The sequence below is a fragment of the Pristis pectinata genome, chromosome 5 (assembly GCF_009764475.1).
Source record: "Pristis pectinata isolate sPriPec2 chromosome 5, sPriPec2.1.pri, whole genome shotgun sequence".
NCBI lineage: Eukaryota > Metazoa > Chordata > Chondrichthyes > Rhinopristiformes > Pristidae > Pristis > Pristis pectinata.
Genome location: NC_067409.1, coordinates 44,119,918 through 44,141,544, shown reverse-complemented (window position 1 = coordinate 44,141,544; position 21,627 = coordinate 44,119,918). Strand labels below are relative to the sequence as shown.

The following is a 21,627-nucleotide window of genomic DNA, read 5'->3' as shown; positions in this document are numbered from 1 at the left end:
GAGCATACAATTTAGGTGCAGGAACAGGCACGTGGTTCTTCATGCCTGCTCCATTTAAAAAGACATCTGTAACCTGAACTCTGCATTCCCATCTACCTGCAGAAATCTTTCACCCCACTGTTTATCAAATGCCTCTGGCATAAATGCATTCAAAGATCATTTCCACCACACTTTGAGGAAGAGAATACCAAGGACTCATGACCAGCTGTGAGAAAAAAATTGCAATGCTTTAGTGGATGACCTCTTAGTTTTAAACAGTAAAGCCAAGTTCTAAATTTTACATAGGAGGAAACATCCTCTCCACATTCACCCTGTCAAGACCTCTAAGGAACTTGTACATTTCTGTTGTCCCCCCTCATTCTTCTGAACTTCAGTGGATAGTAGCCTAGCCTGTCCAACCTTTCCTCATAAAGACAACCCACCCATTCCTGGTTTTAGCCTAATAAACCCTCTCTGAGCCATTTACAAAGCAATAACATCCTTTCTTAAGATTAGGAGACCAAATCTACACACAGTACTCCAGACACGTTCTCACTAGCCCCTTTTATAATGAAAGCATAATCCCTCTACTTTTCTATTTACTTCCTCAAGCAATAAATGTTAACATTCTATTAGCCTTCCTTATTACTTGCAGAAACCGCAACCATAGCCTTTTGTGAACCGTGCACTAGAACACCCTGATCCTTCTGCATCCTTTCCCCATTTTTTATATTTTTCCTGCAAAAGTGGCAATTTTCATTTTTCCACATTATACTCCATTTGCCAGATCTTTACTCATTTATTTAACCTATTTATATCTTTTTGCACTGCTCTTATGCCCTCTTCACAATTTAGTTCCCTAGATATCTTGGCGTCATCAGTAAATTTAGCAACCATACCTTCATCCATTTGTAAAAACTTGAGGCCCCAGCACTGATCCCAGTGAACCACTACTCATTACATCTTGCCAATAAGAAAGACTATACATGTCTAATCTCCAATTTGTTTTTGTTAGCTAGCCAACCTTCCATCCATGCCATGCATGCGAAACTGCAGGTTATTAATGTTATAACACTATTCAAGGAAGAGTCAAAGAATACAGCAAGAAATTGTAGGTCAGTCATTGGAACATCAGTGATTGGGAAGTTATTTAAAACTATGAGATTAAAAATAAACTATTATGGAAGGCTAATCAAATCAAACCAGGAAGATTTCATCAAGACAAATCATGCCTGAGTATTTTGCTGAGTACTTTTGACGAGGTAAGAGAGAATCACACAGGAAGGTTATTAAGATGATGAAAGCTCTTGGCATTAAATGGAAAATGACTGGAAAGTGGCTTGTTATCCTCTTGGGTTAGTTTTGGGAACATCACACTCTACAGGTGGTCTCCAGGACATAGCAGGGTTCTGTTCCCGAGAATTGTTCGTAATCTGAACAGTGCATGGGAGAGGATCATAGAAGTAGTTATGACAGGAGAGCAAGCAGGTGCGGTAAGAGCAGCCTCCAGCTTGCCTCACTGACGCAGAGAGTGAGCAAGTGAGTCTGCTGTGGCTTGTGGCAGGGGTGGGGGGATGATGGGTGGAGAGAAAAGGCATGTGGAAATGCCCCAGCAGAAAATCCAAGCAGCCCTGCAGCAGCCAGCAAATCCATCTCCATCCACCTCATCAGTCTCTAGTTTGCAGATGATGCAAAACAGCAAATGTGGTGGATAATAACGAGGGTAGCTGTAAAATTCTGATGACATAGATTAGTAAAATAGATAGCATCATGGCAGATGGAGTTAAATACAAAGATGTGTGAAGTATTGCACTTTGGGTGGATTGAAACAGAAAGACAATACCAATGGCCGAGACTATGAAAAATGCAGAGGGGATGGACCTTAATTTCCATAACAAGGTATCATTAAAGGAAGAATGACAAGTTGATAGGTGATTATTTTTAAAACACTGCTGCCTTGGGCTTATAAATAGATGCATTGGATATAAAAGCAATAAGATAATGCTAGAACTCAACGATTTACAGTTTAAGTCTCAACTGTAGTGTTGTGCACAATTCAAGGGACAATACTTCAGGAAAGATGTAAAAACCTCAGAAAACAAAGAAGTGGTTTAACAGGAACATTACCAAAGATGGGCAATTTTGGTTACGAGGAGAGGCTGGAGAAGCAAGAATTGTTCACCTTGGAACTGAGATGAAGAAGAGCCGACCTAATCAAAATAACAAGAGATGTTTATAGCGAAGAGGGAGAACAGTTGGTGAGTGGGTCAAATAAGAAAACCAGGTCATACATTCAAAAATCATTGTTGAAAAAACCTAGAGAAGCAATGAGGAAAAAACCTTTCACAGAGTTATTGATAACTGGAATCTTATCTGAAAAGGTGCAGGAGGCAGATTCCATCAATAATTTTAAAATCCTGTTGGAAAGACACTTAGTAAAATCATGGAAATGCTCAGCCAGTAAGCCTCTGTGTAGAGAAAAGTCAAATCAATGTTTTGAGTTGATGACCTTTCATCAGAACTGAGAAAACTTAGAAGTCAAATTAGTTTTAGGTTTCAGAGAAGGGAGAGGGGTTTAGGGAACACTGGGGATGACTGTGACAGGGTAAAGGCCAAGGGATACTGAAATAACACATAGTGGTAGTGTTGGCTGATGGTGGGTTGTGAAGGCTTGATAACTGCAAATTATTGGTCTGAAGGAGATGCAAAAGGAAGAATGAAAACAGGAGAGAGAAAGAAAAAGCTGAAACTCTTAAAATACATGCTAGAAAGGCAAAACACTGCAGATGGTGGAAATCTGAAATAAAAACAAAGAGTGTTGAAAATATTCAGGTCATACCTTCCTCTGGTCCAGGAACCCAATACAGAACATTAGGCCATTGTCTCCCAGAAAGTCACTGACTTCATGTCTTCTGGACATTTAACCTTCCCAGATTCTAGCTTCATAGCCCCCACTACTGTCTAATACCTCCTCCCCAAAATCCACAAGCAGCCCTGACTGAACTATTGATTCTACCTGTTCTTGTCCCACAGAACTTATTCATTCCTACCAACTCCATTCTTTCTCCCCTTGACCCTTCTCTTCCAACTTGCACCTCTGCCTCCTCAGACGCCCTGTCACTTAACAGTTTCCAGTTATCTGGTCCCAACCAGCTCATCTTCACTAAAGACATTGAATCCAAGGGCCTTTCATTTCTACTTTGAATGGAGGCCTAACCAACCCCTCTCCACCACTGCCCTTCTTTGACTAGCTGAACTTGTTCTTGCATTGAATAACTCCTTTAACTCCCCCAAGTCAAAGCTGTAGCTATGGAAATTTTTATGGATCCAAGCTATATCTGTTCTTTCAGGGAATAAAGCATCTTCTCTCAATTCTATTTCTGTTGCATGATTGACTGTAATGGCGTGGCTTCCTGCTCTCTCTCTCTGTAATATATATCAAAATCTTTCCTTTCTACTTGACCTTCGCAGAGAATGAATAAAAGTTTAAATTTGAAAAAGTGGTGAAGGTATGAATTTGATCAGTAAAGGACTTCACTGCAAAGGCAGAAGTCTCCAATACTCGAGGAGGTATGATAAGTTCCAGAGAGGAAGAAGTTGCGTTTTGTTTAATGCTGAGTATAAGTTCATGTAATTTTATTAAAAAAAAGTAATTACAGCAGACTGAAATATAGATACACTAAGAGACTAACTTCCAGTAAATAATTAGTTAAAAACAAATTAAATACCAAGTAGTTAGAAACCTTATCTGGTTGAAGATATAGCACAAGATTTGATAGGAATGGCAGGCCAGATAATGTATTGTGGTTGATGGAGACAGATCTCACTAACCACATCAGCAATAAGTGTCTGTATCTTAATGAACTTCAGCTTAGAACCAAAGTCGTTGAGGTGGTATCTGAAATGCAGGCATATTAACACGTCAGAGAAAAGGAAAGTTACGTGGATGGTTTGCTCTAGAAAGAAGCCACCATTCTCAAGTGTAGCTTGGATTTAGGCAGCTTGGATTTAGGTATTGCTCAGAGACAGAAGGATGTGACTGGCAATAGAGATTTGGGAGCCCCAACCTCTAAACTTGCCTAATAGGAACAAAGTACATGCTATCTGCATGGAAGTGAATAAGACAATGCATTTGCTATAAGAGTGCAGCTTTCAAAATATTTACACAGAAGTGATGGAATATGATAGTCAGTGCTGTGCTTGGGTAAATCAGGGAAGCAAGAACCAAGAGTAGTAACAGCATGTGCAGCAATGGCTAACTTTGAGTACACAGGTATCACTGTTGACAGTAACTTCACTGTAATCTATTACAGAAATGGAAGGTTGATACATTTAGCTAAAGATTTTAAATAAGATTTTGTCAAACAATAATAATCACTCTCAAATTTAACCGGAGAAAAACAGGAAAATTTTGTCCAGTGGATGATGTACTAGTCTACATGATAGATGGAAGGATTCATAATGATATATATTCACTATTATATTACTTATTATTTCCAATGACACAATACAGATTTAAAGTGAGAAAAAAGTATAATTACCTTCCTTTTCCATCTGTAGAGTTTACAATGCTAGCACCTAGAACATCTATTAACATTTCTGCCGAACCTTCATTGTCATTTATCCTGAAAGGAAACAAAAACTGCTATTGAGAAACTAATTTTACTTGGACTCAGTAACTGAGATTTTAATAGCTGTGAAAATATACTTACACAGCACAGTGCAATGGACTAAAAGAATTGCCTTCCAGTTTCTGAAAAACCTCCTGTTCCAGCAGAAGTTCAACACAGGTATCATGACCTGAGAACAATAATAAAAAAACAATTATCAGTTTGAACTTTTACAACGAATGTACAAGCAAGCACACCAGAAGTAAAAATCTGTGGAAAAAAACGACATGGGGCAACCTCCAGGTTAATAATACAAGCTATTCTGCTAGCTGTTTAATTATACACAATTATGCTAGTTATTTAATTATACAGCTCACTTAGTCTTATTTCCGATTAAAGTGATGCAGAATTGAAATGGAAGGCAACAGGAATTTCAGGGTTATCATGAGGATGGAAAGCAGGTCCTTTACGAAGTGACCGTTCAACCTGCATCTGGTTTCTCCGATGTAGAGGAGACCACATTGTGAACATTGAATGCAGAACACTAGATCAGAAAAACTGCGATTGAATCACTGCTTTACCTGCAGAGACCACTTGGCTTCCTGGTTGGTGGAAAGGGAAAAAGTAAAACAACAAGTGTTGCACCTCCTGCACTTGCATGGGAAAGTACTACATGATGGTTGATGGGGTCAGAAGAACAGACCAGGGAGTCACGAAGGCAACAGTCCCTTTGAAAGGATATAATGGGAGCAAAAGGAAGACTTGTGTGGTGGTGGAATCTTGGCTTTGAATGTGATTTGTTTACCAACCCTTTTATTTTTGCAGCCATAGATACAAGTTCAACTTATTTACCATTATAACAAGCCCAGTGCAGAGGTGTGTAACCATGATTGTCTGAAACTGTAGGAACAATATCCATCGAGGATGCAGCTTGAAGGAGGGCTCCAAGTACTCCTACATGTCCACAGGCTGCTGCCAAGTGCAGAGACGTGCGGCCCTTGCAGTCCCGAATTAAAAAGTTAGCATTGTGTTGAAGTAAAGTTTCGACGCACTCTTCATGACCAGTAACTGCCTACAAAACAAAAGTTTTTTTAATAACTTCTAATTATAACAATATGTGTTGTATGTAAAATTGTGCTGCATCCAAAGATGAGGATAAGTAATAGTCTCACAATGTACTCGCATGTTGTGAATAAATTCACTGCAAGCAACGATATGAAACTCATTAGCTGTATCAAGTCTCCCAGCCTCCTGTGTTTACATTTTCAATGTTACTTATGCTTTTTAAAAATAAAATTTGACCCAACTGTTCTATTCTGTAGAGGCACAGCAAAATTTGGTCTGACATTTGTCCTCAACTCAAGTAGGCCTTCGGTTCAGTTACGTGAAATATTTTCTGTGCAAGTGAAAGTAACTTTTCCTTAAAAACAAATCACACACCACGTTTCCTTCAAATGGATGATACTCATTTCTAAAGCTTCCATAATGTAAATAATTGTAAACAATTCATAAAAAAGCTGTCTGCAGTACTATTACATTGGAACTATTTACTTTATTAAGTATACTTGTCTAATTTGTGTTCAATTCATGTATTCCTGTCAACATCCAAAATCCAGTTAGAACTAACAGTCTGGGTTATATTATTATCTGCATATTCTATTTAGTAAAAATAGTTTCTTCACAGATGACCTTAGACTAGTTTGTATTTACTCAATAAACTGAAAGCAGAAATATAACAAAGTCTCACCCCTCTGTGTAAGGCAGTTCGGCCCCATTTGTCTTTGGCATCTACATTTGCTCCCTTATTAAGAAGTGAGTATACACAATCTGTATGGCCATTCAAAACTGACAGCATCAAAGGAGTTCTATAACAAAAAAAAAGCAACCAATTTTTAAAAAAAAAAATCACATTTCCATTAAGATTAAGGAACATTTGATTATCCACGAGAAAATAAATGTAATTTATCCAGTCATATATTCTGAATATATGTTATGTATGCAAGAAAAACAAAGTAAAATGGTTGATTCTAGCAATGATCATTTTTCTCTATTGTCTTTATCCCATTCTTTTATCAGGGCTAATCCCCTTGCTTTCCATTTTGTCTCCCTTCTGAAAATATCCTGGAATTTTAATTTTGTTTACTTTGTTACCACATGTCTGTAATGGCTTGATTCATCAGCGACCTTTCTTAGATCACAAGATCAGGAGTAAGGGTGCTTATTAACAACTGAAAAGGTATTACTGTCCTGACCTGGGAATATATTACTGTCTTTCAATGTTACTAGGTCTACATCTTGGAACTTCCTGCCCTACAGGATTTTTGGAGTACCTTCAAGGACCTGGGCAAGGGAAGAAGGTTGCTCACCATACCTTCTCAAGGGCAATTAGGAATTGGCAATAAATACTGCCTTTGCCAGTACACACTGCCATCAACAATTGAAGTAATTTTCAAATCTACTGGATACTCACTCTTCACACAGATTAGCAATACTTTAAAATGCAAATTCATCTTTTATATATAAAAAAAGGCACGTGCACGTGCCAAAAAATGACTTCGTTGGTAAATATGTTTCTTGTACATGTTTGATCAATCATTTCAAAACCAAGAGCACATTTGTAATTTATATTCAATAAAAAAAGCATTAACTATAGAAAGACCTAATGTACATTATTCATTTACATTTTACAGCTTCTATTTTTTTCTATTTTTCTATTTTTCCCAGCAGTATTTTTGTTCTCATTACTTCTCCTCAATTTGCCAATTTATTGCAATACAGCACTTACATACCAGATGAGCTCAGCATTTTGTCCAAATGGTCATTCCTTATACATGAGCCAAAGTAGTTAAACAGTGTTGAAGGCAGATTGAATATAAAATTCCCCTCCCCAATATCCAAGTATATGCACTTTCAGCAGTGCTCAATGAAGTTTTACTTTCTTTCATGGGTCGTAACAGTCCCTATATCACCCCATCAGACCTCAACCCATGGTTCAGATGTAATTTATTACTATGATCATTGCTTGGTTGCTCAGTAATGAATATTGATTAAAAAAAAGTGAACTATATGCCAACTTTTGTCCAGCCATCAGCTATAGAGTAGTTGGTTGTTGTAAACATGAGCATTAGATAACTACAATTCGTAGCAATGAAGAGAAAGCAATTTATATTCAGCGTATCGATTTCTCCCTTTCACTTTCTCCAATACAATCTTCTAATATGATCAATATTTTCCCTACAATTCATTTCAACGAAGTAATTTTTACTTAGTTAGCAAATGTGCGCTTTTGTTTTTGAAGAAAATGAAACCCAGAAAAAATATTTTACTCACTGCCCATTTCCATCTTGAATATCTACTGCTGTGTAGAGGTCAGTATTACCTATTAGGAGCCGTAGGCACTCTGAGTGGCCATTTGTTGCTGAAAAATAAAGAAAAGGAATAAGTTCAATAGAATAACAAGTGCAAAAAATAGAGTATTATTTGCAATAAGGCCCAACTCATTTCACAACTTTGTTAATGATAGCAAGTAACAGAATCCAGATATTAACCAGGCTTGACCCACGTCACTCAAGCCCGTCACTTAAGCATTGGCAATAGTGGAAAAAGGTCCAATTACTTCCCTAGATTTTCGATGGACAACATATTATCTTCAAGTCCACAATCATCAAAACACTTTGGCAGATGCAGTGGCCTGGAATCTATACTCGGCGGCTCACCAATCAACACAAAGCTTTTGGACCATTTTTCCTGTGAAACATTTGCCACTTGCCTCGATGAGCAAAGTTGCAAACTGAAGCAGCTCACCACCGCTGAGTAAAAAGATTATCCTGACTAGGTCCAAAAAGCATTACTGTTGCAATGTAACTTCAGCACATATTATCTGTAGGATGTACTGCTGCAATTCCCAGCCCTGTTAATTCTAGATGAGCTAATTTGTTACATTTAAAAAAAGGAACACTCTGAAATAATATTTTGAGTTCTCCAACCCCACATAAAATGTTCCTTCATTTAAATGATGACTCGTTCTAAAATTTAATGAATCTTAAACAACATATTGTGAAGTAAAGTTTAAAATTTCTTCAGCAATACATTGCTCTAATTTACTGAGTCACCCCCATCATAATCTAATCTTAATTTAGTTATAATTGGTATTATATTTAACTCGTTTCTGATTCAATTAGTAAGAACCCAAATGGCTTTAGCAAATTACTAGATAAGTCATCATATGTTCCCACCCCCTTTGTAAGCCCACCTATTCTCAGATAAAAACTTTGATGGACACAGCTACAGGAAAAAAACATACCAAGGAAAATTGTAAATCTTGTAGGGTTCAAACCACATAATACCATTCAAATTTGCAATTATATTGAATTGCCCAAAACAGAAAGGTTATTTAAGGAAAATGGACCAATCAAAGGACTTCATCGCTTTATATTTCTATCCCAACAAAAAAGTTAAACTCTTGCCTTGGAGGCCTTCATCTTCAAACATCAGTGGTGTACCTGCTCCAAAATCAGCATTGAAATGGGTTATGCAGCTATACACATGCATTTGTTTTTTTAAAAATTCATTCATTTTCCAGGATCTGGGTGTCACTGGAAAGGCCAGTAATTAATGCTGAACACTAACTGCCTTTGAGAAAGTGATGGTGCCACCTTCTTGAACAGTCATCCTGCTGAAGGTACTCCCACAATATTATTGGGTACAGAGTTGCAGGATATAGACCTGGCATGATGAAGGATGGCAATAACTTCCAAATCAGAATAGTTTGTGACTTGGAGGGCAGCCTTTCATGGTGGTGTTCCCATTAATCCAATGCCCATATCTTTGACCTTCCTGTTTGCATTGGTGATTACACAATTTTGGAAATGTTGGAATAGCCTGGATAAGTAAACACAGGTAATTTTGTTGATGGTGCTTAGAGCCAGTGTGCACCAGAGGTGGACAGAATGAAAAGAAAATACAAGGAATAGGTCACCTGGCTTCTCAAGAATGCTTAGGATGGTGTATGAGGTGTCAATAAATCAGGCTGCTTTGACCTGGATGGACATCGAGTCATTCAGCATGGAAACAGGCCTTTCAACCCAACTGATCCATGCCAACTAAGGTGCCTACCTGAACTCATCCCATTTGCTTGCATTTGGCCTATCTCCCTCTAAACCTTTCCTATGTACCTATCCAAATGTCTTTTAAATGCTGTAATTGTACTCACCTCCACCACTTCGTCTGGCAGCTCGTTCCATATACACACCACGTTGTGTAAATAAAAAACCTGCCCCTCTCAGGTCCCCTTTAAATCTTTCCCCTCTCTCCTTAAACCTATGCCCCCTAGTTTTAGACTTCCCTACTTGAGGAAAACACTTCATCTATGCCCCTAATGATTTTACAAACCTCTGAGAGGTCACTATTCAGCCTCTATCACTCCAGGGAAAACAGTCCCACCCAATCCAATCTCTCCTTTTAGCTCAAGCCTTCTAGTCCCAGCAACAGCCTCGTGAATCTTTTCTGCACCTCCTCTAGCTTCCGTGACCAGAATTGCGCAGAATACTCCAAGTGTGGTCTCACCAATGTCTTAAACAACTGTAACATGAGGTCTCAGTTCTCGTACTTAATGCCCCGAACAATGACAGCAAGTGTGTTATACCCCATCTTCACCACCCTGTCTAACTGGTGTTGAGCTTCTTGAGAGTAGTTGAAGCTGTGTTCATCAAGGCAAGTGGAGAGTATACCACTGCATTCCTGACTTGTCCCTTATGTATACCAGAAAGGCCTGATAGTGTCAGAAGGCAAGTCGCTCACCACAGGATACTTCACCTCTGACTTGCTCATGGCAGCACAGCTGGTTCAGCTGAGTTTCTGGTTAATGCTGATGGTAGGGGATTTGACAATCATAATGCAATTGGATATCAAGGATAGACAGCTAGATTCTCTCTTGTGGAGATGGTCATTGTCTGGTACTTCTGTGGTGTGAAAATTATGTCAAATGAATAATCTCATGCCTGATGTTGCCCAGGTGTTGCTGTGTGCAGGCATGGGTTGATTCATTTGCTGAAGAATTGAATACTTGTAATCATTAGCAGGCTTCCACTTCCAAATGTATGATGCAAGGTCAATTATGAAGCAGCTGAAGATGGTTGGCCCTAATATACTGTCCTAAGGAACTACCATGGTGATTATCCTGATTTACCTCCACCCACCACAACCATTTTCCTTTGTGTGAGGTATGACTCCAACCACTGGATTGTTTTACCACTGATGCCCACTGACGTCAGTGTTACTAAGGGTCCTTGATGCCAAACTCAGCCAAATGTTGCCTCGACATTAAGGGCATTCATTCTCACCTCACATCTGTAATTCAGATCTTTAGCCCATCAAAGTGATAACTCTTTCGCTAATACTAGTGTGTGTTAACTTAGACAAATAAAAGAAGGGTTGCTGCTGTGTGCAGTTTGCATATTCTCCCTGTGACTACATGGGTTTCCAACAGGTGTTCTGGTTTCCTCATGCATCCCAAAGACATTCGGGCTAGTCATAGGGTCACAGAGCATAGAAACAGGCCCTTCGGCCCAACTGGTTCATGCCGACCTAGATGCCCATCTAAGCTAGTCCCATTTGCCTACATTTGGGCCATATCCCTCTAAACCTTTCCTGTATATGTACCTGTTCAAGTGTCTTTTAAATGTTGTTAATATACTTGCATTAACCACTTCCCTGACAGCTCATTCCAGCTCAGACCATCCCCTGGGTTAAAAAGTTGTCCCTCAGGTTCCTATTAAATCTCTCCCCTTTCACCTTAAACTTATGCCCTCTAGTTCCTGATTCCCAACCCTGGGAGAAAGACTGTGTGCATTCACCCTGTCTATGCCCCGCATGATTTTAGACACCTCTATAAGACCACCCCTCATTCTCCATTGAATAACGTCCTAGCCTGCTCAACCTCTCTCTATAACTCAGTCTGAATCCTGGCAACATCCTTGTAAATCTTTTCTGCACTTTTTCCAGCTTAATGGCATCTTTTCTAAAGTAGGGTGATTAAAACTGAACACAATATTCCCAAAGCAGCCTCATCAGCATCTTGTACAAATGCAACTTAACATCCCAACTTCTATACTCAATGTGCTGACTGATGAAGGCCTTCTTCACTACTGTGTCTACCTGCAATGCCACTTTCGGGGAACCAGGTACTTCTATTTCTGGGTCCCTCTGTTCTACAACATTCCCCATCATTCACTTTGAAAGTCCTACCATGATTTGTCTTCCCAAAATACAAACCTCACACATATCTGAATTAAACTCTATTTGCCATTCCTCAGCCCACCTTCCCAGCTGATCAAGATCTCTCTGTAATTCCTGATAACCATCTTCACTGTTTACAACACCACCTGTTTTACTGTCATCTGCAAACTTACTGACCATGCCTCGTTCATTCTCCTGCAAATCGTTGATATAGATCACAAATAGCAATGAGCCGAACACTGATCCCTGAGACATCACCAGTCATGGGACTCCAGCCCAAAAAAAATCAAACTTCCACCATCACCTTCTGCTTCCTACCATCAAGCCAATTGTGTATCCAATTATTTAGCTCTCCGAAAGTAAGTTGAGAGTTAGCTGGAATAATAACATAAGATTCATTTGTTCTTTCTTGATCTCTTACCTCTGAGGATTGAAAAGAAATTTCTTAGACTTTTTTTTTCCTCCTAAACTAGTGAAAAGCATCCCCCATTCCATTTTGACTCACTTTCTTGGGAGCATGACTGCACCAGATCTAGATGAAATACATCTCATATAAAATAAACCACTCTTTCCTGTCCTACTTATTAAGAACTTGCAACACTATGCCTCAAATGTAGATTCTACATTGACATTTTATTATTTGAAATCCAGAACATGTATTTTAAAGGAGTGAAATCAATCTATTATTAAATATTCTACAAACCTGCAGCATGAATTGGAGTTCTTTTTGTCACAAAATCTTTCACAAGAATGGATGCTCCCTGATTGATCAATACATCCACACACTCCACATGTCCTTTGAAAGCTGCTAGGTCCAGTGGCGTGCGTCCATTATTATTTCTCACATCCAAATCTAAGAGGGACTGTACCAGTACCTCTAAAGCTTGGTGGTGACCATGATAAGCCTGTAAACCGTATAATCGTCTTTTTAGAAAAGCATACATTTTAAACAGATTTTAAAAATCTACTAATGAAAAGGTTTTCGCTATCAAACCTGGACCTAAAAACATTATGTAACAAAGCAATGATTAAAAATACCTACAACTGCATTAGTGTTTTGCAGTCGTTAACAGTGAAGTCTCTTCAAATAATAAAATAGCTTATTAACGTTCTATGTTTCCACTCAGTAGCAAATCTATTTTAATTTACCTATGAAAAGTGGTTTTACAATTGCTTTAAAATAGCAAATAATATTCACAATCACAGCATTTTCCACATCCAATATAATAAAAATCCAGGGTGTCTAAAAGCAATCATTGCTCACAAGGTGTGAAGATGCATTCTGAAAGTAATATTATAAACTTAGATTATCTGCAGCATATTAGATTTGTGACTAGAGCATCAGCAGTCAAGAGATGAGTTAATTCAGAGTATTTATATATGGTCCACATACATTCATAAATATTTTCTACTTACAGCCAAATGTAATGGACTGATAGGTGCTCTGTTATCAGAATCATTTAGCATGTCTGTACCCGAAGTTTCCATCAACTAACAAAATAGATAAGATACTTTAGAAAATCATAGCATTAATACAGCTGACACAAGCTCTAGTACCACATATTTAATTTCAGACAGGAAAACATCAATGCAAAGCTAATACAGATATCCCTTGATTTATGAATGCTCAATTTACGAATTTTCATTACAATACAATTTACACTTTGGGTACCTTGTTCTAAATATACCAGTCGTTTTCAATATAAAGAACAATCCTTAATGTCAAGAGGCAGAGAGAGAGATTATTTTGACACTATCAATAAATAGCAACAGAAATGCCAGGCAATGCAGCTTTATCAGTAAAGATTGCTATCCACTCAATTGATAGTTGTTCTGAAATACATTGCTGTTCACAGAGACCATTAAAGTGAGTACCTATTGAAAGAAACATATAATTGACTACTGACATAATTGGCCATTGGAAATAAATCTTCATTGGTTCCAGCAAAACGTTACCTTTGGAAATGTGTCAGTCACTAAGGGTAGAGATGTAATAATGAAGAGAATAAAGGGTGAAGCATGTGGTTAATAGATCTTAGTCAATGTCACATTTCCCAGAATTTCATGATCCAGGAAAAGTGAGATTTTTATGATAAGTCTTGAAAGAACAAGAGGGGGTGTTGGAGCTTCTGAAATATTGACTAAATGCTTCAAGAAGCACACAAACCTGCATAAAACCTGACAGCACAAAATTTTCCAAACAAGCCGAGACAAATCACTGAGGAAGGTGTCTAGTCTCCTAAACAAGAGTTCACCAAGTCAGGGCTCTTTTGTATATTCTCAGACACATTCATCTGAGGTATGAAAAACCTCCTTCAAGCTTCAAGGCAGCAAGGTTGCCCTTCTCTGGTCCTTGGTATCTACTGTATATACTCAGCTGTATTATCCACAAGGGATAGGGAAACAGACTTCCCATGGACAACAAAACAAATGTAGATACTTCTTAAGGCTGCAATGACATGCAACGGTCAACCCTTTCATGGATATAACAATTTCTCTGCATGTTTCAGTTTGTCAAAAAAAGAGCAATTTGCTTTTGATTTACTGAAGCCTTACAGGGAGGAAAGTGAGTAGCTTCAAACTTTTCTCACTATCCATAGCAGTTGGCAGAAGGCAGAACACAAATTTTTCTCCTGACCATTTTAAATAACTTCATTTCACAGACTCCATCCCATTCACCTGATCAAAAGGAATTGTTAACTGTTACTGGTCTTCATGGATTCAGAGTAATACAGGATGGAAATGGGCCCTTCAGCCCAAATCGTCCACATCCACCATGGTGCCCACCAAGTTAGTCCCATTTGTCAGTGTTTGCCCTCGAAACCCCTTGTACTTATCCAAATGTCTTTTAAATATTGTTATTGTACTTGCCTCAACCATTTTCTCTGGCAGCTCATTCTACATATGGACCACCCTCTGTGTGAAGTTGCCCCTCAGGTCCCTTTTAAATCTTTTACCCTTCACCTTAAGCCTATGCCCTCTAATTTTTAGTTCTCCTTCCCTGGGGAATAAAAAAAACTATGTGGACTTGCTTGAAAGTCAGGCTCCAAATGTATTTCCTACCCTTCATTTTGTCCAACAAAACCTTTGTTAAGTGACAAATTAAGTAAAACCTTTTGTTATAGCAAAGATATGTTTAGTGAATGTTCGCTAACCAGAAGAGACCTGTACATCTAATTTTACATGGTCACGTTTAAAAGCTATACTGATATTGATAAGAAAATAAGGTATAAAATGAATAACATACCACATCTAGAGGAGTTTCATTTGCAATCTGGAAAAATTCAAAAAGAAATCAAATGTATAATTGCATAGCTCAAATATCACACTATAAAACCCCACCTCCAAACCATGGTATAACCCATTTTCTTATCTTAAAATTCCTCATACTTTAAAAACTGTGCAGAAATTACAATACAGATGCATACAAACAGTTTTTAGGGCCACATAACTTGCTAAACAATATTTATGGGTTAATACAAAATCAAAAATACTTATAATAAAAACAAAATGCTGGAAATATTTTTATTTTAGGTTTCCAGCATTTGCAGTTTTTTTTTGATTTTCATTTAAAGTACTTGTACCATACCAATAAGCAGCAGGCTTTTCAGGGTACTCTACAATGAAAATTTAACATTTTAAAAGTTTTACCTTAAAAATCTGATAAATTCAAATGATTTTCCTGGCATACGGCGGAGAAAGCTGCAAAATTGCAAAAAGGAATTTCTGCAGAACTTTCAGGATTTCTGTCACCAGTTCACGCATATGTGACATGGGATCCATTGCGAGTTGGTAAGCTGGATACAGAATTGGCTTGATCATAGTAGACTGAAGGTAGTGCTGGAGGGGTGTTTTTCTGACTGGAGGTCTGTGACCAGTGATGTTCAGCAAGGATCAGTGCTGGAACCTCTGTTGGTTGTAATATGGTTTGTTTGAAAATGTAGGAGGTCTGATTCGCAAGTTTACAAAGGATATGAAAATTTGGTGGAGTTATAGATAATGAAGAATGTTGTCACAGGATACAGTGGGATATAAATCAGCTGGAAATACGGGCAGTGAAATGGGAGATGCAGTTTAATCCAGACAATTGTAAGATAATGTATTTTGGGAAGTGAAATGCAAGAGGATAGTGTATAGCACACAACAGGACCCTTAGGAGCACTGATGCACAGAGGGATCTTGGGGTGCAAGTGAATAGCTCCCTGAAAATGGCAACACAAATAGGGTGCTAAAGAAGGCATATGGCAGGCTTGCCTTCATCAGTCAGGGTACTGAATATAAGAGTTGTACAACTTATGTCGCAGCTGTCTAAAACATTGGTTAAGCCACATTTGGAGTATTGTGTGCAGTTCTGGTTGCCAGCGGGGTACAGAAGAGGTTCACCAGGATGTGGCCTGGATTGGAGTGTACTAGCTATAAGCAGATGTTGGACAAACTTGGATCATTTTCTCTAGAGCATCAAAGGCTGAGAGGTGATCTGATAAAAGAACATAAAATTATGAGGTGCATAGATAGGGTAGATAGAGTATTTTTCTCCAGGGTGGAAGTGTCAAATACTAGAGGGCATAAGTTTATGGTGAGAGAGGGAAAGTTTGTTTTTACATAGAGAGTGGTAAGTACCTGGAACATGCTGCCAGGGAAGGTGGTGGAAGCAGATATGGTAGCAGCATTTAAGAGGCATTTAGACAGACACATGGGCAGTCAGTGAATAGAGGGGTACAAACCATGTGCCGGCAGATGGAATTTAGATTGACATCATGGTTGGTGCAGACATGGTGGGCTGTAGACCCTGTTCCTGTGCTGTACTGTTCTATGTTCTATTCACTAGGACACAACTTTCCATATGCTGTTAATATAGAAATCACAAGCTTCTGATAATTTAACTGTCAATTCTACTGCAAAATCTGGTCCAATGTAATTGTTTGAAAACACGACCAGTCTGTTAGCTCGTCAAGTATTAACAAGAGATTTAAAATAAATAAATGACAAATAAGTTGCCTGAGCTCCAGATCATTTGATCACAATCCTTACTATGAATGTGGCCACCACCTGGTCTCTCCCATTATTGAATAACAAGGCTATGGCTTCATGCACAATCGGAGATTCGAAAGCACAATCTGGAATGACCTTTACCCTCTGCAGTAACATATTACTAGACAAATCTTTAAACCAAAGTCCAAATTGGAAATGTATGTTGAAAAAAATCCTTGAATGCTTTAAAGGTTGCGCAAGAGATTTTCTAGATTGATTCCAGAGATTAGCGATTTTGGTTATGTAAATAGACTAGAGAAGCTAGAGCTGATTTGTTCAAACAGAGAAGGTCAAAGGAGGATCTGACAGAGGTACTTAAAACCATGAAAGGGTCTCTATAGGATAGGTAGAGAGAAACAGTCCTTATTAACTCTCAGCTGAAGAGCCTCACCTGTGCTGTAATTTGTGATTCTAAAGAGCCTAACCTAATAACTGGACTTCCAAAATTGTCATTGTTACTTCTAATATATCTATTGAAAGCATTTAACAAGACACAAAGAATAAAATTAAATATACTTACGAGTTCAAGACATAAACGATGTCCATAGGCAGCGGCATAATGCACTGCATTATAGCCCTGTTTATCTCGAATTCCAGGATTGGCATCATTTCGAAGAAGGTATTCCAGGCACCTGCAGGTAGTTAACAAGCTGTCTGAATTGAGCAGCAATTTGAAATAACTTTGAATGAATACCAAACTTGAAAATGTACAAACACAAGGTTAAAAAGCAAAAATATTGCAGATGCTGGAAATCAGATCCAAAAAAAAAAAGAAAATGCTGAAAATACTCAGACAATATCTCTAGAGAGAAACAGGCAATGTTTCAGACTGATGACCTTCCATCAGATTTTAAATTTGGTTCTTAAACCAACCAACACAACCCTAATCACTGCAGATTAGCAAAATTACGACCACTTTGATCACTTTGCACTAAAATAGACATTCTTCCTTGCTTTGTGTTCTTTCTTGTAAAACTTGTTTTACTTATGATTTTGTTATGCATGCTGCTTATATGATGCTATGTGCCTGTGAAGCTGCTGCAAGTAAGTTTTTCATTGCACCTGTGCATACATTACTTGTGCATACAACAATAAACTCAACTTTGACAAATTTAAATGCAAGAAGAAAGTGATAGCAGTTATTTTTCTGAATTGTATAGAAAGCCTACGTAACCATTCTGACAACCATTGCTGGCAAAATTTTTAACTACACTTGATTATTGTGAAAAACTGCTGCAGTTGAGATGCAATTTTTTTTTACTGAACAACACCTTGTGCCATACTGGACAGAAACACATGCACTCAAACATCCTTCCCTCAATCCAGAATGCCTTTTCAAAGACATGTTACTACATTGATTGTTCAATGAGTACCTTTCTGACTTTAGAAGTGATAATTAGCAATCTCAAATTACTATTAGTTATAAGTAATTGATCCTGAATTGATCTGAATTGATCCTAATTTTGCACTGCTACAGAATCAAAGAATATGATTGAGAATACTCTCAGTTGGAAGATCCATATGTCCACAAGGACTGTGCAATTGCCACTCCTATAAATACCATCATGTACAGTTGTATCTGTGCATGGTAGATTGGTAAGAACAAGGTTAAGTAGGTCTCCTCCCCAGTAGTCCCACACATATCAGTTTGAAAATCTACCACTTAAAGTACATGCAACCAAGCAGTGCCAGAGTTTAAGCCTCCGAGAGAGGAGCAGTGAGCATTAGCAAGGCAAATACAGCTTCCTTTATTGAACTCTCTAAAGCCCGACAAGTTGATATTGAGTTAAAATTTCATGTCATGGACTTTACAGCAGAATCAAGAAAAATTGGAAATCAAATGTATTTTAAGCTGCAGAGAAGAAGTGTGGCGAAAACAAAGGGAATGCCTGTGATAGGCCAAGAGAGATTGAATGACACAAGGAATGATGATGCAAGCTGAGGGAAGGTGGTGAAAGTCTGTAAATTGCAGATGTTCTTTATTGGAGGAGACGTAAAGAAGGAGCCAAATGAAAACAGAAAAGAAAGAGAGAACAACAATGCAGGAACTATGAAATATAAACTGAAGAAGCAAAACACTGCAGATGCTGGACATTTGAAATACAAAAATGCTGGAAATACTCAAGGTCAAGAAGCATCTACGGAAAGAGAGTTTCAGGTTGTTAATCTTTACTGGACTGGATAGAGAAAGTCAACATGGATTTTTAAAAGGCAAATCATGTCTAATAATAGATTTTTTTTGATGAAGTGACAGAAATGGTCAATGAGAGAAATGCAATTGTTACAGTATATGGACTTCCAAATCTTATTTTTATTTGTCTTCTTCTATTTGCATCTCTTCCAGAAGATCATCTGCTCTCTTACAGAATTTAAACAGTTGGATTACATATGCTGCCTTTTAAAAGAGCAAGAGAAAGGAAAAAAATTACAATCCAGTTAGCCTGCCATCAGTAGCAGGGAAAATGCCAGAACCTATCATTAAGGGAGAGGTAGCAGTGCATTTAGAAAATAATGACAGGACTGGGAAGAGTCAGCACGGCCTTATGAAAGGGAAATCATGTTCAACAAATTTATTAGAGTTTTTGTTTTGAGGTCGTAACCAGGAGAATAGACAAGGGGAAAACCAGCAAATGCACTATCATAGAGCTGTAAAGCATAGAAACTGACCCCGTAGCCCACTGCATTTATGCTGATCATCGTACCCATTTATACTAATACTGGATGCCTGCATTAATTCCATGTCCCTCTACCCCTTGCTCATCAAATACCTGTCGATAGGCCTCTTAAATGTTGTTACTGTTCCTGTCTCCACCACCTCCTCTGGCAGCTCACTGCAGATACCAACTACTCTTGGTGTGAAAAATTTACCCCTCAGATCTCCTTTAAACCCCCTCCAGTTCACCTTAAACCTATGCCCTCTAATTTTAGATACCCATACCACGGGAAACAGACTCTGGCTATCTACCCCATCTATGCCTCTCACAATTTTATATTACCACTGTCACATCACCTCTTAGCTTCTTTCACTCCAGAGAAAACAGACTTCACCTATCTGATCTCTCCTTACAACTCAAACCCTCCAATCCAAGTAACATGCTCGTTAAACTTCTCTGCACCCTCTCTATATTAATCACGTCCTTCCTATATTGTGGTGACCAGAACTGCACACAATACTTGAAGTGTGACCCAATCAATGTTTTGTTCAATTGTAGAGTGATGTTCCAACTCAACTCTTATACTCAATGCCTCGGCCGATGAAGGCAACCATGCCATACATCTTCCTCACCACCCACTTGGCCGTGTTCCCACTTTCAGGGAACAATTTACTTGCATCCCAAGGTTTCTCTGTTCAACAGCACTCCCCAGGGCCCAGCCATTCACTATGTATGTTTGCCAAGTTAAATTCCCAATGTGCACCACCTGACATTTTGTCTGAGTCAAATTCCATCTATCATTCCCTTGCCCACTTTCCCAGGTGATCTAAGTTCTTTTGTAACCATATTTGGACTTTCATAAGGCCTTCAACATGGCACTGCACAAGTTATCATTAAACAGAATTAAAACACATGAGACTGGAGACAAAATACCGGAATGGACTGAGGATTGGTAAATGTACAGAGACCAGCAATCAATAGGCCATTTTCAGACATGGCAGCAATGACTAATGGGGTGCCACAAGAATCAGAGATGGGGCCTCAGCTGTTCACAATCTATATCAATGATTTGGATGAGAAAAATAAGTCTGTTGACGACATTAAACTGGGTGGCAGTATGGATTACAGAGAGGATCTTATTGGATGGTAGAGCAGGTGTAAGATGCTAAATGAAGCAAAGAGAAGGGCCGCTTTTCCTACCTCTTGTTTTTGAAGTTTTAAGGTCTTGGGACTATCAGCTTTCAGTTCCAAAACAATTTTTTCCCCTGCAAACTTATGCTCACTTCTTTCAGTTCTACATTCACTTAACCTGCTATTCTCCACCATTTCCAGAAGGTTTTCCATGACAGACACAAATTGTGTGTTTAATTTCTCTACTTATTTTAAGTGAGTGTGTCAGAGATTGACCTTTAACTTTTGCTAAAATTTTCTTCTTATGTTTCTAAAAAGGCTTTTACAGTCTTATGTTTCTCTCCAGATTACTCACTTATTTTACTTTCCCATTCCTTATCAATGCTTTAGTCCTCTGAAATTTTCCCACTCCTCAGGCTTACTGCTCTTTTTGGCAATATTGTGAGCCGTTACTCTTTGGGATGAAGGGGCTGCCATATGAGGAAAGGTTGAGCAAGTTGTGCATCTATTCATTGGAGCCTAGAAGAATGAGAGATGATCCTTTTAAAATGCAAGAGATTCTAAGTGGTCTTGGTAAGTTAGAGACCGAAGGGATGTTTCCACTCATGAGGAAACAGGGGACAATTTTAGGAAAAGGGGTATATACCCATTTAAGCCAAAGGAGGAATTTCTTCTCCCAGAGAGTTGTGAATCTGGAATTCTTAACCCCAGGTAGCTGAGGAGACAGTCATAAAAATATTCAAAGTTGAGACAAAATTTTAAGACCACAGGGGAGGAAGGTATTACCAGAAATATTGAGGTGTGGCCATGATCAGATCCAGATTATCTTACTGAAAGGCAAAACAGGGACAAAGAGCCTCCTGCTCCTACCTCATGAAAAAGAATGAACTTAAGTAAATAATAATCCAACTTTTAAATTATTGAATCTTAATAGCAAGAGAAAGGTTAGGGGATATAATTTTGTTTGAATGACTCCCATTACTTAC

The 21,627-nt window shown here is 38.4% G+C and overlaps 1 protein-coding gene across 1 annotated transcript in view; it reads right to left on the bottom strand.

Annotated features, from left to right (window-relative positions):
• The window catches only part of ankrd28b (ankyrin repeat domain 28b), a 122,954-nt gene that overhangs the window by 11,898 nt on the left and 89,429 nt on the right, over window positions 1–21,627 (bottom strand). The window contains exons 16-24 of the mRNA XM_052015873.1: window positions 17,377–17,488; window positions 15,073–15,099; window positions 13,242–13,316; window positions 12,529–12,730; window positions 7,920–8,007; window positions 6,337–6,454; window positions 5,442–5,661; window positions 4,692–4,779; window positions 4,521–4,604 (exon numbers count right to left, since the gene is read on the bottom strand). Coding sequence (XP_051871833.1) covers window positions 4,521–4,604; window positions 4,692–4,779; window positions 5,442–5,661; window positions 6,337–6,454; window positions 7,920–8,007; window positions 12,529–12,730; window positions 13,242–13,316; window positions 15,073–15,099; window positions 17,377–17,488 — 1,014 coding nt within the window. The remainder of the gene's footprint in view (window positions 1–4,520; window positions 4,605–4,691; window positions 4,780–5,441; window positions 5,662–6,336; window positions 6,455–7,919; window positions 8,008–12,528; window positions 12,731–13,241; window positions 13,317–15,072; window positions 15,100–17,376; window positions 17,489–21,627) is intronic.